At 43.5% G+C, this 11,821-nt stretch overlaps 2 protein-coding genes across 5 annotated transcripts; one reads left to right on the top strand and one right to left on the bottom strand.

Moving 5' to 3' along the window:
- Positions 1–357: 357 nt before the first annotated feature.
- spring1 (SREBF pathway regulator in golgi 1) lies at positions 358–2,484 on the bottom strand. Of its 2 annotated transcripts, none has more exons than XM_028997102.1 (5): positions 1,918–2,484; positions 1,644–1,818; positions 1,401–1,552; positions 927–1,040; positions 358–830 (listed from the first exon to the last, which is right to left on the bottom strand). In XM_028997102.1, the coding sequence occupies exons 1-5, from the start codon at positions 2,008–2,010 to the stop codon at positions 747–749; spliced, it is 618 nt and encodes a 205-aa protein (XP_028852935.1). In that variant the 5' UTR covers positions 2,011–2,484; the 3' UTR covers positions 358–746. The 2 variants fall into 2 exon arrangements, with proteins under 2 accessions (XP_028852935.1, XP_028852936.1); XM_028997103.1 differs by having other exon boundaries at positions 1,644–1,800.
- On the top strand, positions 1,850–9,460 carry rnft2 (ring finger protein, transmembrane 2). Of its 3 annotated transcripts, none has more exons than XM_028997099.1 (10): positions 1,850–2,043; positions 3,172–3,249; positions 3,387–3,886; positions 4,004–4,080; positions 4,273–4,373; positions 4,711–4,864; positions 7,967–8,116; positions 8,500–8,565; positions 8,664–8,765; positions 9,147–9,460. In XM_028997099.1, the coding sequence occupies exons 1-10, from the start codon at positions 2,009–2,011 to the stop codon at positions 9,279–9,281; spliced, it is 1,398 nt and encodes a 465-aa protein (XP_028852932.1). In that variant the 5' UTR covers positions 1,850–2,008; the 3' UTR covers positions 9,282–9,460. The 3 variants fall into 3 exon arrangements, with proteins under 3 accessions (XP_028852932.1, XP_028852934.1, XP_028852933.1); XM_028997100.1 differs by lacking the exon at positions 1,850–2,043 and adding an exon at positions 2,464–3,020; XM_028997101.1 differs by lacking the exon at positions 3,172–3,249.
- The last annotated feature ends 2,361 nt before the right edge of the window (positions 9,461–11,821 follow it).

The following is an 11,821-nucleotide window of genomic DNA, read 5'->3' as shown; positions in this document are numbered from 1 at the left end:
TCTGGAACCTTCCTGTATCGCATTAAGTCTTGCGGGCAATAACTAGGGCTGCCATGATTGAATGTATTCAAAGATTCTATATTTCGGGGAAATGAGAGAAAGAAATAAGGTGCTGCTGTGCAACAACACTGCCAATAGGACGTTTGGACAAAGTACCACCAAGCGACGGCCTTTGATGCATCAGGCTTGGCTGTCTGCATTTGTTTCATGCCGCAGGAATTATACCGCTTAGATATTAAGCATTACTGGCACGGAATTAATGGTGAATAATCAAAATGACCGGCAGATGGCTATAGTTCCGGCATCGATGAAATTCAGTGGCTTCTTTTCACCGTCTGAAAGTGCTACAACTGCAAGCTCGTTGGACGACATTACTTTATTAAAATTGACATTCTTTGAATAATGTGCATTATTCCTTGAAAACAAACAAATTCACTTGCATAACATGACAAAAAAAAAAAAAACTCTTCAAGCACAAAGAACAAAAGAAATTTTGTAAAATGATCATGAAACGGTCATCACTGATGAGGTAATACAGCACTATCCACTTATGAAGTGTACACCCATGCATTATTTTTTTTTTTAAACTCTCTCCTTGTCGTGAATGGATGGTGCTGAACACAGTTCATCATCCACAGTTCATACGTATTTCCCTCCATCTTGATCTGAGATGACAATACTGTCCGGTTTGTCCTGGCCTTCCCCAAACATCCGCACCGAAGATTTATGTCAGGGGAACGCTGCGGTCACACAGGAAGCAGCTCTGGTGGACTCTCTCCATAGCAGTATTTGGCCTGCGAATTTCTGTAAGTGTTCTCATGCTGGACGCTCTGCAAAAATAAGAGAAAAATCAAATGAACATTAAATGCCGACGCTTCAGTTATCCAAACGCAACCCAAATGGACACCCGCAAGTCTTGTGCTCACTTGGGAGGATGTCCGACACTTGGCAAGACAGAGTTCGAAATGATCTTCCACAGCAGTAAAGAGGTTCTTAAAGCCTTTCGCAGCTTGATTGAGAAACCGCTCAAGAAGCGCTCGCTGAAAACAGAACACGTGTCAGTGTGATTCACTCTTTCTGCATTTGCCTTCTCTAAATGAACATTTTATCTTGCACTTGCAAGTGGAGTGACTGAAGCACAGCAATGTGTCCTCTGCTTTTAACCATCACCCTTGGTAAGCAGGGGCAGCCATGACAGGCACCCGGGGAGCAGTGTGTGGGGGGGAACTCCAGTGGCTCGGGATTCGAACCGGCAACCTTCTGATTAGAAGGTTTTCCTTATCCACCAGGCCACCACTGCCCCACTCCCCATTAGGCTTCTCTTCCACGAAAAATGCCTCAAAATTTTGTCGCCAACACAAGGCACAATCAGGCGAGTGATATCTAAGGAAAGAAAATACCTTGTCGGGCTGAAGGCAACAGGACACGCAATACTCGTAGATGCTGCAGCAGCCATTGGCCAAGCAACTTTTACAGATGTACTGCTGTGAGTTGGGGGCGTTGACGTTGCAGCAGCCATTGACCAGGAGGTCCTTCCTCTCACAGACGTAACCTGTCCAGTGGGCACCACACGTATGGCGTCAGGTGAGCAGATACGCCCCAACATTTTTTTTTAAATGAAACACGCCAGTGGCGGCGTTTACCAAGCTCATCCGTGAGCAGGGCCTTGCCCTGTATGGAGTTCCTGCACTGCGCCGCCGGCCTGCTGCTGTTGCCGAGGTTGAACCGGACCTTCCACCGAATGTGGTGGTCGGAGTCCCTCAGTTCCAACAGGGTCCGGTCTCCAAACGTCCGCTCCTCCTGCAAACGGGTATAAGACTGCGTAATTGCATGACGCAGTTAGACAAGACTGATCGGCCCACAGTCAGCGTGTGTGTGTGTGTGTGTGTGTGTGTGTGTTCGTGCGCGTAGACGCACCTGCTTCAGCGTACTGGTGAGAAAGTAGATCAGCGACAAGGCAAACACTACCCCCAAGACCCAGCGCTTCCTCAGGAGCCTGCGCAGCACCATGGAGACGATCTTCGGGATCTGTGCCAGGTCCAGGTAGCTAGCAGGGCCGCCCGCTAGAACGCTTGTTCTACAGCCGCTGGCGGCATGAGGCGTTTTTACATCTGCTTTAAACGAACTAATGCAACTGCTACAGAGAAATTATGCGGCAGCAGGTTTAAAAAAAGAAAGAAAGAAGAAATCCCGACTAACCCATTTCACGAAGACGCGGGCTAAGCGCGAGATTTACTGTCGCCAATGCCTACAGTTTATTATTCCCTTTTCTTTTACTTGCGTGTGTGAGGATCAGATCTATTGAAGCAAATTCTCGAATAGAAACCACTGTTTCACCTCGGCTAGCACAATCACCGCTTCGTTCGTGTCCGTGTAACGCGGGTTATTGCTTCGAATAGTGAATGTTATTAGCAGTATTAGCTTCGCTATGGGTGGCCTTGTTGTCCGCGAACCCGGAAGGTCTGTCGGCAAGAATGAAAATGATTGGCTACAGAGAGAATGCCTGCAATTTGATTGGCTTTCAAATTTTTGGCATCCGGCTCATTCGCTCTGTCTTATGTTGCCAAGTACGTGAGATTGATGTTTTTTTCAGTATCGCACAACTGACCCCAAATCCGGGGCCAGGTGTCTTTCTCGGGATAGTTTTTTTTATGTTATTGTGCCTTTATAAATAATAAAAAGGCGAATACCTGGAATATTATAGATTTACTTTTATAATGGACCTCGTAAAATAATCAAAACAATGAAAAAAATAAAATACAATTCAATCAATTCAGTTGCGTGTTTCAGGCTTTTTCTGAAAATGTATGCTGTACGTTGGAATTGTTTTCATTGACAGGGCCGATTGATTCTTCGCCTGATCTGGCAACACCAGCGAAAGCTCGGAAACGAGGTTAACACAACAAAACAACAGCAAAAAAAAACGCAAAAACGCCGGGATGCTGCCCAGCTAATGGCGCTAGAAGTTAGCATCCATTGAATAGAACGAGCTAGCAGCGTCCAGCTGCTTCACTGCCTGGGTAAACAGGACAGATTTCAACCTAAAACGGGTTGAACGCAGTCGCAATGCCCGTAGCAATCCAGCGGGTCGGTGCAAGGTTAAATGCATGAGCCGAGCGTGTCGCTGCGTTCCTAAAGTAAGTATCTGTCTTGCGCGATTTCGTTCGCCAGCTTTGGTGGCCTCGCTGACAGACTGGGTGCCATGCAGAGGAGACACAGCAGCAATACCGACGGCATGCCCCCCGAAAGGTTTCCATACCGTTTCTATCTATAAATGAATAATAGGTTACGTTTTTGCATATAGCAAGAACCAGAGCAACAGAAAGTGCAAATTTCCTAAATTGGGATATGCTGCAATGCGAATGTGTTTTTGTGTTTCCCTGTAGGAACAGGAGCCAGACGCTGGGTTCGGAGAGCAGCCTTGATGAAGGGGGGGTGTTTGACTGCATGAAACCCGAACCGCCCACCTCCCCTCAGCAGCTCTTTTCAGGTCTGGTTGGGGTGCCGACGGGCAGCGTGTCTTCTGGCCCATTCCAGGCCACAGGCCTGGTCCTGGGCTCGCCGCCGGATGTCTTCATCCAGATGGCAGCCTCCTCCAGAGAAGAGGGCCCTCACCGTGGCGAGAGCCAGCCTTACCTCCCGCGCCCACCCCAGCACCACCTTCACCACCACCACCACCACTTCCACCAGACCGCGCAGAGCCGCTCCTCTTTGTTGCATTCGTCCTCGGCTGCTGAGAGGCACGGCAGTCGAGATGAGGGCAGCGAGGATCCCTCTACCCCTGCTCCAGCCCTGTCAGAGCTCAAGGCTGTGGTCACTTGGCTGCAGAGGGGCATTCCCTTCATCCTCATTCTCTTGGCCAAAGTGTGCTTTCAACACAAGCTGGGTAAGGGCCGAGTAGATTATCACATTGGCGCTCCAACCAGGGCTGTTTTGGTGTTATTCCCTGGCTGAGAAGCAATAAATAAAGACCTGTTCATCCTTCCTCACTTTCCTTTGTCAGGTATTGCTGTGTGTGTCGGTTTGGTTAGCACATTTGCCTTTGCAAACTCGACTGTCAAACACCAAGTGTCATTACGGGTAAATATTTTTTGTTCAAAAAAAAAAAAAAAAAAAAAAAAAAAAATATATATATATATATATATATATATATATATATATATATATATATATACACACACACTATGTTTTTTAAGAATATTAAATGCATTTATGCTATGCCTTTTAAACCCCTGTGCTTTATAATTTATTTAATCTATATGCATGTTTCAGGAGGAGCGATCTGCTTTCATCTCCCTTTGGATAATAATATTTCTTGCTGGAAACATTCTTTATCTCTATTACTCTTTCAGTTCTGAAGAATTATATAACAGGTAGGTTGGTCTTATTAAATGGAAATAAATGGCCTACCCCACACTTATTGCACCCAGCATAATGTCATGTTTTTTTTTTTTCTTCCATTATGTTGAGGTCATCCATTTTTGAAAGGCTTGCCCATTTCCATGACATCATTCATTTTGTTTTTTTGTTCATTCTTTGATTTTCTGTAGGCTTGATTTACCATGTGTCTGCTTAGTGTGTGAGTATTTTATTTGTCATACCCTATATTTTTATATTTGTAGAAAATCATTCATAAACCCATCAGTAACTGTGATGAATGTTACACTTATAAAGCGAATCATGACCCCGTCCCCCTCTCCTTTTTTTCAGCCTCATGTTTGCAAAGCCCAACATCAACAGCTTTGATATCTTTGATCTCATCTGGGCAGTGGGCATCACTGACTTTGTCCTGAAATACTTTACCATCGGCCTCAAGTGCTCTGTTCTGTTCCTGCCCAAATTCCTGCTGGCTTTCAGATCCAGGGTGAGAAATGATTGTACACACTGTGGTCATACGAATCTTAGTTGCAGTCCATGGGAATTGGTTCTGTGCCCAGAGTTGTGTCGCTGAAATGTCAATTGGCAGAGTTGAAGATGTGATCCCAAGGTATGTAGCCACTGTAACCATCAAATTTACTCGCAGGTCCAGTGCCAGCGAAATAAATCTTTGGAAAAACACTCAGACACTGATCTTACAAATGCAAATGAGTTCCTCAAACAGAACCCATGTGGAACAGCCGAGTTTCTTCTGCCAGTTTTCAAAAGAAGTGTTAGAATAGAGTATGTGTTAAAACATGTTGTTCCAACTCCAGTGTACCTTTTAGAGTCTTATGACAAAAAAAAAAAATGATCATAAAGGAGGAATAGTCCAAAAATAAAATGGACTGGAACTCGTATTCCAAAAAATATGAGTAATTGTGTAATTTAAAAAGTAAATATATATTTTTTAACTCCAGTATTTTAAAATGTATATTTTAGTTACTATTGTTCAAAATAATATATAAGCATTTTAATTCACAGTTACATAATATAAGCATCATTTGTACGTCTTCATGCGTGACTGGTGTCTTGTTATATAACTCACATCATGCACGTATGCACGGATAAAGTCACACAGTGCGCTTTATGCCTCCCTGATAAACAGGCCAATCAATGAAGGGCTGCTTGCTGCTGAGCTCATGGCCCCTAGGGGTCGGAGGGGTGAGGTCACTGCTCCCTGGAGCCACGGAGCCTCTCCAGCTCCTCCTCGTCTGCTCGGTCACCACGACACACTTCTCTCCTCTGCTCTTCTTAACTCGCCCCTGCCCCAAACAGTTTTTCCTGAACTGGGCCCAAGTGGCCTGCTTTCCACCGATGAAGTCATGGCCACAGTGTCAGCCTTTCTGCTTCATTACCACACTGTGTGGAGGATTAATGAACTCACAGATGCAAACATGCAGGTCCACACAAGCCATTGGCTATATATATATATATATATATAAATGTGTGTGTGTGTGTCATAAGATCATTTTTCAAACATGCTTTTAAGGATCTACACCTCTGCACTTTATTCATAAATAGGTTTTTGTTCTCCTGTACCATTAATTTTCAGTTAAAGGAGGCACTAATATAAAAGAAGAGATGGGACCATGGTTAAGTAGTTGGTGCTACTTTCAGCGTTTGGCTGCAGTCCAGCCAGAGTTAGACAAGGCAGGCGGGACAAAGAGAAAGATAAATTGCCTGTTTGAAGAGGTTGCACGCCCTTGTCAAACGTCTACCCGGGATCCAAGCAGGGTGATTAATCGTTGTCAGATGTCATCCACCAATTCATTATGCATGTCTAGATGTTTCTGTGTGCATGTTTAACACAGTGAATATATATATATATATATATATATATATATATATATATATATATATATATATATATATATATATATATATATATATTTGATGTTGATTTATTTATTTTTTTTGCAAAATTTAATCAGTTTGGTTTGTAGCTGCCGAACTTTTCTTAAGGTGCCCTGTAATGGCAATGGCCCTCCCAGTGGTGATCTGAGTAGTGGCACCCGTGCCTTGGCGCCGTGGCGCAGCGGACTGGGTACCAGGTGGCGAGCGCATTTGCCAGTTTCCCTTGCAGTGTGGGTAAATTGCCTGCACTGCTGTGAAACAGCAGAGCGCTGGAGCGCCGCCAGGTTTGGGCAAAAGCCTTCCTGTCACACGGCTTCTAAAAGCAACAAACGGCCTCTTCCGGCCAGAGGGGTGGGCAGCAGTTACATTAAAGTGTTGCATCTGTTGGGCTCCTCAATTTGCTCCTCAATTAACAGTATGTGAGGTGGAATCATACCTGATGCAGAGACCACAGGTAGTGCATGTAGTACCGTAAATGTATTATATATTTATAGTATACTGTTACCGTATTTACTATAAAGCAAAGCATAATGGATAAACAATATGTTTTTAATAGAGCGTACCCACCCTACATTAGAGAGTACAAATAAGTACAAAAGTATTAATGCAGTTATTCAGCAACAAAACAAGGTTAATTAAATGGAGTGATAATTTAAAAAGATGAAGTGGAAGTTATTAGCACTAGATGTGGCGTAATACGGACCAAAACTGTTGCATATGAAACCTATTAAACTCATTTATAAAGGAAGAGAACAACAGAGTAAAGTAAACTGCAAAATGATGACAATATCAACAATATTTCAGAACTTGATTGTGTTGAATATAAATATCAATTTATTTAAACAAGCAGCCTGACATATACATCCTGATACATCCTGACATATACAGTACAGGCCAAAGGTTCATTCAATGTGTTTTCTTTATTTTCATGACCATTTACGTTGGTAAATTCTCACTGAAGGCATCAAAACTATGAATGAACACATGTGGAGTTATGTACTTAACAAAAAGTGGAGACCTGGTCTCCACAGTCACCGGACCTGAACCCAATCCAGATGGTTTGGGGTGAGCTGGACCGCAGAGTGAAGGCAAAGGGGCCAACAAGTGCTAAACACCTCTGGGAACTCCTTCAAGACTGTTGGATAAGCATTTCAGGTGACGACCTCTTGAAGCTCATCGAGAGAATGCCAAGAGTGTGCAAAGCAGTAATCAGAGCAAAGAAACTAGAATATAAAACATGTTTTCAGTTATTTCACCTTTTTTTGTTAAGTACATAACTCCACATGTGTTCATTCATAGTTTTGATGCCTTCAGTGAGAATCTACCAATGTCATGAAAACACATTGAATAAGATGGTTTGTCCAAACTTTTGGCCTGTACTGAACATACTGAAATAAGTAACAAGCAGCGCTGTCAAGCTAAACTGCAATGACTGGAGCTACAGTTTAAGAGCGCCTCTGGCAGAAATTCAAATAAGTCATCTCAAAAAAGTTGCGGGCCCTTTGATCTGACAAGGGACTTCTAAAGAAATCTATAGATTCCTTTGATTCCATCAGCAAGAACATAACAGCCTTTCTGAAAGTCTGCAGAGTGGGCAACATTTTCTTCCAAATCTGATCCAGATTCTCGTACAATGACGGCAGCTTGACTTTGACATCTGTAACTGTGTCGTATCTCCTCGTCTTCCTTTCAGGGGAAGGTGTATCTTGTCATCGAAGAGCTGAGTCAGCTGTTTCGTGCCCTTGTGCCAATTCAGTTGTGGTACAAGTACATCATGGGAGAGGATCCTTCCAACAGCTATCTGCTTGGCGCCGTACTGATAATAATTTACAGCTTGTGCAAGGTAAAGCAGCCACAATACAGGCTATTCACACCGTCTGGTTCTCAGTGCGCCTCTAAATTGAATTCCTGTCTGGCAATTAGAAGCATTCGAAAAGCTTCAAGTTTCCTGCCCTAATTATATCAAAACATTGATCGGAAAGTTTCAGACATGTTCATTGCTGTATGGTTTCTTTATGATATTGTTACATTTTGCCTTTGATTTGTAAGGTTTGGTCATTATTTCTGCATCAGACATCTTCATTATTGGCAAAACTTGCATACTGTGTGTGTATCATAATCATCACATTGTGACCAAGCAAAAAGCCCCTTTAACACCAGTTTTACGATAATGTGGATTGTAAAGTTGAGTTGTTCTGCGTTCTTTTTCTGTGTCCGTACTGTTAGTCCTTTGACATCTGCGGACGACTCACATCCATCCGGAAGGCTGTGGTGATCCTGTGCAGTACCCAGGTAAGCGCCCTCTTCCCAAGGAACAGACATGCACGGGGATCTCAGGCCCCTCTCGCGGTGAAGCCGAACTTCAGGCCTGATGTTTGCCCCGTTTGTAGAGTTATGGCATGAGAGCCAGCAGCCAGCAGTGCAGCGAGGCGGGGGATGTGTGCGCCATCTGCCAGGCTCAGTTCAGAGACCCTGTAGCCTTGCTTTGTCAGGTAAGGGGGTTGCCACACACAGAACCGCGCGCTGATTTTTATCTGTAGCATGACATCGGCTGTTTTGTGGCTCCGGAGGGTGAGGGTCTTTGAACAATTATTCAGCTATAGCTTATAAGTGAATTAAAAATGAACAAACAATCATGTGCAAGTGTGTATTAAATTATATATGTTCTATATACGTTTATATTATAAAGTGTCACGTTGAAGAAGATTTCAGTGAGAATTTAAATAAATTAGAACCATTTTTTTTTTTACAAAGGTTTCAGTTTCTTAGTCATATCATTCGTAGTAGCGTAGTACATTTTGTTATATAAAGGAAAGAGTGTCAAATAGTTAATTCAACAGCAGGGCGCCTGACTGGATGTTTCTGTCCCCCAGCATGTGTTCTGCGAGGACTGCCTGTGTCTGTGGTTCGATCGGGAGCGAACGTGCCCGCTGTGCCGCGCCGCAGTCGTCGATGCGCTGCGCTGCTGGAAGGACGGCACCACCTCGGCTCACTTTCAGATCTACTAGCTTTTGTCATGTGACTGTGTGGTATTCATCTTGCATGTTACAGATGCTACAGGTCTTTGTCTCGGAAGTACTAATTTTGATGAAGTGGTGGAACTTCAGGTGATGTTTGCTGAATATGGAGCTAAATGTTTATCAGAGTCCTGTGACTGTATGGCAAATAAAATTTGCAACTCAGAGGACATTTCTTTTCAATGTTTTTTTTTTATTTATTATGTATCCAATAGAACCACTAAAAATAGTGAACAGGCATCAAATTGCACATGTATATTAAAAACAGCTTTGTGCCATCCGGTTTGATCTGTAACAAATAACGTCTTTTTAAAAAACTAAAATGTGCACCAAATTCACTATAAAATAAAGGTAGAAAATTAGAACAATTCCAAAAAGCACAAGACCAACTGTACATGTGAAACATTTAGCTTATGTAAACATGAGTCGCATGCCCTTCGTTGTGGAAATGAGCTTTAGTAACACTGCCCCAGAGCCCTTTACAAAAGTTGTAGGAAAATGTCAAGCTGTATGTACAAAGTTTTCCCAAAAATGCATCCTGGACTGTTGACCTTGCAAAGAATCTGTGCTCAGAGAAGAGCAAAGTGGCGACTCTCCAGCAGAGGTCAGTTGCAGCGCAAGATTTAGTGCAATTTCAATGCATTCATTCAGTGATTGTGTATTTGATCAACTTTGTCCTTCAAGTTTACACCTCACTATGCTGTGCAGGGGGAGTGCTGGTGACCTAGTAACCTAGCTTATGCTATACAATTATATATTGCTGAAATTATAGCAGTGTATATTCAATATAATTGGCTAGTAAATATTGGTTTTATTGCCAAAAAAGCCAAAGCAATTGATGTAGGCCCACGATTAAAAAAAAAAAATCTCTTTCAGCTAAAGAAATGGGTAAAAATGGGTAAAATTGTGCAGTTAGCTGTTACTATGCATCCATGTCATCCATGCATGAAGCATTTTGCCCAACAAGTTCACACTGCAACTGACCTCGGAAGTGCACTGCAGATTGTATACATATATACAGTACAGATTCACATAGCATTAACCGCTGCAATTGCTTGTTGAAAAAAGTCCTTACAGTGCAATATGCAAAATGAAAGCTTTTGGTTAAAGTCCTTTAAATGGTCACATTCGCAAAAGGACACTTAGACCTTTATTTTTTATTATTATTAGCTTATTCTCTTTATGCCTCCTTCTAGTGCACATGGGAGTTGAAAGTCAGTAGTCAGTACATTCAAAATGAATCCTTAAGAGATATTAGTCAAATTTTCCCTACGTGAATGCCGAGGGACGGTGACATCAGTAATATGTTTTTGGTGTCCCTAGTGTATACTGGTGGGTTTTCTACTGACTAATCTCATCCGGCCAAAAAAAAAAAAGATTCCACAGAAAACATTTACCAGTAAGAAAGATAATGAACTTCTTATGATTACCATCTAGTTACAGCCAGTGATGTAGGTTATAGATATGCAGTTATGTTTTAAAGGAGAAGTAAATGAAACATTAAGGAGACTTGCGCATAGTTCCACGTAGGGTGTAAAATTAGGCTATGTACTCCGAGAGAATAATTACTGGACCCAATTTCCGGACTCCATCTGCAGGACTGCTCAGTGCAAACATTCAAGCTCTCCAGATCCCCTCATCTCATACCCGCCAGGATCTGGGGGTGGCTTGCATCTGTGGGGTTGAAAGGTTAAAGATTTAACATCCCTGAAATCACTATTTGGACATTTGTGTCTCCCAAATTGATAAATTGGAATAGAAATGGTTCTAAATCTTACTGTAGAGGAATACATGTGCCATAAAACGTCTATAGCTTATTGTGACTGAAACGTATTGCACGTGTAATGTAATGTATTGATGTAATATTTATATGCGTCAATGCAATGCATCTTTACATGGAAAATGTGAAAATTACATTGCATTTGAAACAAAGAGTGCGCGATGCGATAACGTTACGTTATCACTCGCCTGTTGCATTCCTCCATGCAAAAAAAAAAAAATGTTATCTGAAACACGCACAGGCTGCACCTGGCGCCGCTTTACCTGTTGCCGCGCACCGCGCACCGCGCCCCGCGCCTACAGATGTCGCTTTCTGACGAGCAGGACGAGGAGCGCGACGTGCATCGCCGCGCACGCCGCGTGGAGGCTCCTCGGCGCCGTCCATCGCCGCTCCTTCCCCGTCCCTCCGGCCGCCCTCCTCTTCTCCAGCTGGTCGCCGATCCACCGCAGGCGGGACGCGAGCGCCTGCGTGCCCGAGCACGCCGCGGATCCTCGGGCGTAGACCGAGCAGCAGGGCGCGGGCGGAGTCTGCTCTGCGGGCTGGCAGCACATGTTCGCGGCGACGGTCGGAGACGTCTTTACCCCCCCCCCCGCGAGCCGCTTCGTCCACGCTCTTTGTGTGGAGAGCGGTGCCCCCGTTTTCCTCCACTGATCGGATCCTCAATGTGTTTGTTTCTGTCTGCTGTATTATTTATTAAAGTGTCACATGATGTAGGGGTTTACATCATCTTTTCCCAAAAGACAGAGGTAAT

Source organism: Denticeps clupeoides, chromosome 11, assembly GCF_900700375.1.
Source record: "Denticeps clupeoides chromosome 11, fDenClu1.1, whole genome shotgun sequence".
Taxonomy (NCBI): Eukaryota; Metazoa; Chordata; class Actinopteri; order Clupeiformes; family Denticipitidae; genus Denticeps; species Denticeps clupeoides.
This window is presented reverse-complemented; position numbering and strand designations above follow the sequence as displayed.

Excerpts from the sequence above, each read along its gene's own strand:
- rnft2 (XM_028997099.1), top strand. The coding sequence starts at position 2,009 with ATGGAGACGATCTTCGGGATCTGTGCCAGGTCCAG. Across the intron at positions 3,887-4,003 it reads GTGCTTTCAACACAAGCTGG|GTATTGCTGTGTGTGTCGGT; the intron begins GTAAGGGCCGAG and ends TTCCTTTGTCAG. Across the intron at positions 8,117-8,499 it reads TAATTTACAGCTTGTGCAAG|TCCTTTGACATCTGCGGACG; the intron begins GTAAAGCAGCCA and ends CCGTACTGTTAG.
- spring1 (XM_028997102.1), bottom strand. The coding sequence starts at position 2,010 with ATGGTGCTGCGCAGGCTCCTGAGGAAGCGCTGGGTCTTGGGGGTAGTG. Across the intron at positions 1,819-1,917 it reads TCACCAGTACGCTGAAGCAG|TCTTATACCCGTTTGCAGGA; the intron begins GTGCGTCTACGC and ends GCAATTACGCAG. Across the intron at positions 831-926 it reads AGTGTCGGACATCCTCCCAA|AGCGTCCAGCATGAGAACAC; the intron begins GTGAGCACAAGA and ends TTATTTTTGCAG.